Genomic DNA, 3,702 nt, shown 5'->3' with positions numbered 1-3,702 from the left:
AAGGCCTTGCACGGTCGCCTGGAAAGGGCAAGGCGATGTTAACTTTATTGAGGAGTTTTTTGTCCGTGCTTGAACAGCCCATGATTGTGTCAGGCCCAGAGGCAGCATTTCGAACACTTGTATAGAGGTAAAGTAGCGTCTAGCTCTGAGTCGACCATGGATTCAGTGCAGATACGACTGCGGTAGATCGATGACAGTTGCTAATTATAATTCTCAACACAAGTATCAATAGCGCCAGATTCCACCAGATCGCCTACCGCCGAAACGGTGGGTGTCTGCGTTGGCATCACTTAAACTTGAGTGCATGAGGGACTGGAGAATCCGAGTCCACAATCGCAGTCCCCCCTCCCCCCGTCCTTACCCACTGCTGTGTATCTCCAGTCTTCCTAGTCCCACGACAACCAAACTTTATCCCCAATCGCTATTATCATGAGAGGTTGGCGAAGTGCTCTATTGATCATTGTGGTCACAGTATTAGGTCTAAACGATCCTCCTGTTGATACTCGTGGCATTTATTCCAATCTTGGCCTTAAGTTGGATAGTATTCAATTATATATTGGGGGTTATTACGCGACTGTAAGACTGCCAACTTTGATAGACGGTGGCAAGATGGCCATGGACATGATGGGAGAGAGAGAAGCGAAGTTTGATTGACTATGGGCTTTGCGAACCTGCTGCTATGGAACCTGCTGCTATGGAACCTGCTGCTATGGAACCTGCTGCTATGCGTTCAATTTTTTTCGAAGAAGAGCGTACTCCGATACCGTTTAGAGCTTCGTGGGCCCCATTGTATAGCGCAGGACATTTATCTGATGACCAGACAGAATTTCCACGAGAGCAGTGAATGTGATTTTCAGCTGTTCCTCGTCCGTATTAATCGTGCGATCTGGTCGGTTCTCCACACCATAGTCTGACAGCAGAATTGTGAGAAAGTGACGAGAGAAGGTTGAATGGAAGCCAGAGGTCATGGCATCTAGTGTCTGTAGCTCCGAAGAAACTATGTTTTCACTGCCGCATTTGAACGTCCGCTCATATTGCCTGCTCGCCCAGTGTATACCTCAATCATAGGATCCCTGCTCGCGTTGGGAAAGAAAACCGTCAGATGCACTGACTGGGCAATCGGAGTGCTTCTCACCGGTCACAACCCCCTTCCCCTGTGTTGAACCCATACACACTACTACGGAACCCCGGTTCAGTGCATCGTCCTGGAATTTGAGCCAACCAGCACAGATATGGCCGAGCCCAACAGCCCGTCTCCATTACAAGCGCCGCGGTAGCTCGCACTAGTGGGTTGGATGATTCACGAATTGGATCTATGGGACCGTGCCGCTTTATCGTTCATCAATCCCGGTTAGCCGCATTTATACTCTTTGTGCCCTGTCAAAAGTGGTGGGAGAATAGGCTCGATCCAAATTTCTGACACGACTACCCGTAGAGAAATTATATATTCACATTACCTCCCACATGCAGCACAAGCCATGACCCAGTTATGGGCGCTTCCAGACTTCGATGTAAAAACTGTCGGTAAGTAAAAGATTCAGATCATGAAGTAAAGTATACTAATCTATTTCCAGGGCAACCGACTCTCGATGTGACAAGACCAAGCCTTGTGGAATGTGCTCTCGTCATGGCCTTGAAGACTGTGCCTACGACCAATCACGTCCCAACCATTCTTGCGACTCCTGCAGGTAAAACATTAGAAAGCTGTACGATATCATAGGACTAACCGGTTTCTAGCCATGTTGGACGACATTCACGATTCAATGGTCAAACTCTCTGTTCCAAGTGTGCTAAACCAATGATACTAGCACGACGCAGGCCTACTTTTAAGAGCTGCAGGTAAGCGGAAGTTAGGGTCTTATGGCTTCTTGAACTCAATAAAATGCAGTGGTGGGATAATCGATTGTACACCTGTAAATAAACAAAGATTCGACAAGGAGCGAGAGGAGACATCCGATGCAACCCCCCGTATTGCAAAACTACCAATATGTCCCAATACGGGTTTTGTCGCAATACAAGGATCACGAAACACGAGTCTCCTCACAAGGCCAGAGGCATCAAATATCTCACAGACTTCAAGACAGCCACTAAACAGAATGGAAGCTCCAATCTGGGCCAAAGCACTCTTCCAGGCTTGCCATCAAGTTGATACTAGCCTTAAGCAACTCAATGAACGCTTGATTCAGGTGGATAGGGGAAGACTTTCGTACCCGGACATTTTCTCTGAGTGCATGCAATCACCACTCCTTGACCCAGAGCTGTACAAAAAACTCGAAGAGGCTCGTAGCGTTGAAGCGGTCGTTGACCACGAAAGCAGAACAATTACAGCCGACGCTATGCCACCTCTCAGTGCGATTATTCAGAGACTCGATCATCTTCGTAGCAAGCTGTACAAACAACCGAAATAAGAGCATTACTTCTTCATTTTCTAGATTACCCTATACATATGGAAGCTCCCCCATATCTTTACTTATACTTTCTCATTTTGTACTTGTCTTGTTGAAGTTCGTTTGACGCAACGATCTTGTATGTAATTGGTGTACAAATCCTTCTGGTATCAGTCAGGTTGGTCAACCAACAGGCGTTGTAGTAAACGTAAATCCGGCAGCGAGCCACTGCAGCCTTCCCCGTCGAAAGAGTCCCCACCAGATGGTGCAATCGTAAACTTGGTGGTTACCCTAACAGCAGATTTTACGCCACCTCCCGTGGTCACGATCGTAACTTGGATAACGCAGGTGGGCTAGCTTTGCATCATTGGGCCCTGATTCCCCCAGACATTATTGAGAGTCACATGGAATAGAAATGACGTGTTTTGACTTGCTGTAACACAGTTTCTGATAAGAGAATCTGTTGTGTTCTTCTAATGGCTCCTGATCCCCGAGACTGTCCTAGCTGCTCTCTTTGTAGAGAGCATGATCTGTGTATTGTTACGCTACCAAGCCTAGTATACACTCATCGTGGATTGCTTTCATAGGATGGGAAGCCACGTTGTTGCAGACGTTTGGTATCACAATTTTGCGACGACAAAATGATATTGGATCTTTCTAGGTCTCTGACAGAACCAAAGCCAGGGCATTGCAGGGGACAAGGGCATGGTAGACTCATCCGATGGGAGGCCAGTGAGCTGGCGTCCGGCGATCGAGTCGCGATAATTGACCGGTCAAGTACTTGTAACTCATTCTCTACAACAGGGGATAGTCTCATTGAACCGAGTAAGTGGCTTTATGCATAGCCAAGGATAAAAACATTGCCGGGTGCGTAGTCATGCGACTTCGGTGGACGCCAGTCACAGCATGATATTCGTGACGTGCTCGAGACCTGACTGGGAGTTTGACATTGGTTCTGATGCAAGCCCGGGGGATCCACTAGCAATGTACCTCCATCGTATGGGCAACATCAAGGAAGAGCCATCCACTAAGTCGCCGCCTGGTATCGGCTAAACTGGTAGGCCATGGATACTGAGCCATGGAATCGCAAGGACCTTACGCACAACGCACAGGCTATCCTTGCTCAACGGTTCACGCAGCGGCTCGCAGACCCATATCTTACTAGGCAGGAGAGTGAAGAGCTTCCTGCGCGCTCTCATCACTGCAAGGTATAATGCAGTTTATCGTCAAAATGCCACGCAGCGTTTCAATCTGGGAGCTTCGGTAGAGTAAAGCGTGACAAAGTTGGTTGACAGTCCTGTCTAGTCCAGCTAAG

At 47.9% G+C, this 3,702-nt stretch overlaps 1 protein-coding gene across 1 annotated transcript; it reads left to right on the top strand.

The window, feature by feature from the left end:
• The first annotated feature begins 1,441 nt into the window (after positions 1-1,441).
• EJ05DRAFT_346063 (uncharacterized protein) lies at positions 1,442-1,976 on the top strand. Its single transcript, XM_033740966.1, has 3 exons — positions 1,442-1,524; positions 1,575-1,688; positions 1,738-1,976. The coding sequence occupies exons 1-3, from the start codon at positions 1,490-1,492 to the stop codon at positions 1,841-1,843; spliced, it is 255 nt and encodes an 84-aa protein (XP_033594893.1). The 5' UTR covers positions 1,442-1,489; the 3' UTR covers positions 1,844-1,976.
• Positions 1,977-3,702: the final 1,726 nt, after the last annotated feature.

Source organism: Pseudovirgaria hyperparasitica (assembly GCF_010093815.1).
Source record: "Pseudovirgaria hyperparasitica strain CBS 121739 unplaced genomic scaffold EJ05scaffold_65, whole genome shotgun sequence".
NCBI lineage: Eukaryota > Fungi > Ascomycota > Dothideomycetes > Acrospermales > Acrospermaceae > Pseudovirgaria > Pseudovirgaria hyperparasitica.
The sequence above is the reverse complement of the archived record's forward strand: the minus strand, read 5'-3'. Positions and strand labels throughout refer to the sequence as shown.

What these genes read in the sequence shown, in the direction of transcription:
- EJ05DRAFT_346063 (XM_033740966.1), top strand. Translation starts at nt 1,490, where the DNA reads ATGGGCGCTTCCAGACTTCGATGTAAAAACTGTCG. An exon ending in CTTCGATGTAAAAACTGTCG is followed by an intron (nt 1,525 to 1,574) that starts GTAAGTAAAAGA and finishes ATCTATTTCCAG; the next exon opens with GGCAACCGACTCTCGATGTG. An exon ending in CATTCTTGCGACTCCTGCAG is followed by an intron (nt 1,689 to 1,737) that starts GTAAAACATTAG and finishes ACCGGTTTCTAG; the next exon opens with CCATGTTGGACGACATTCAC.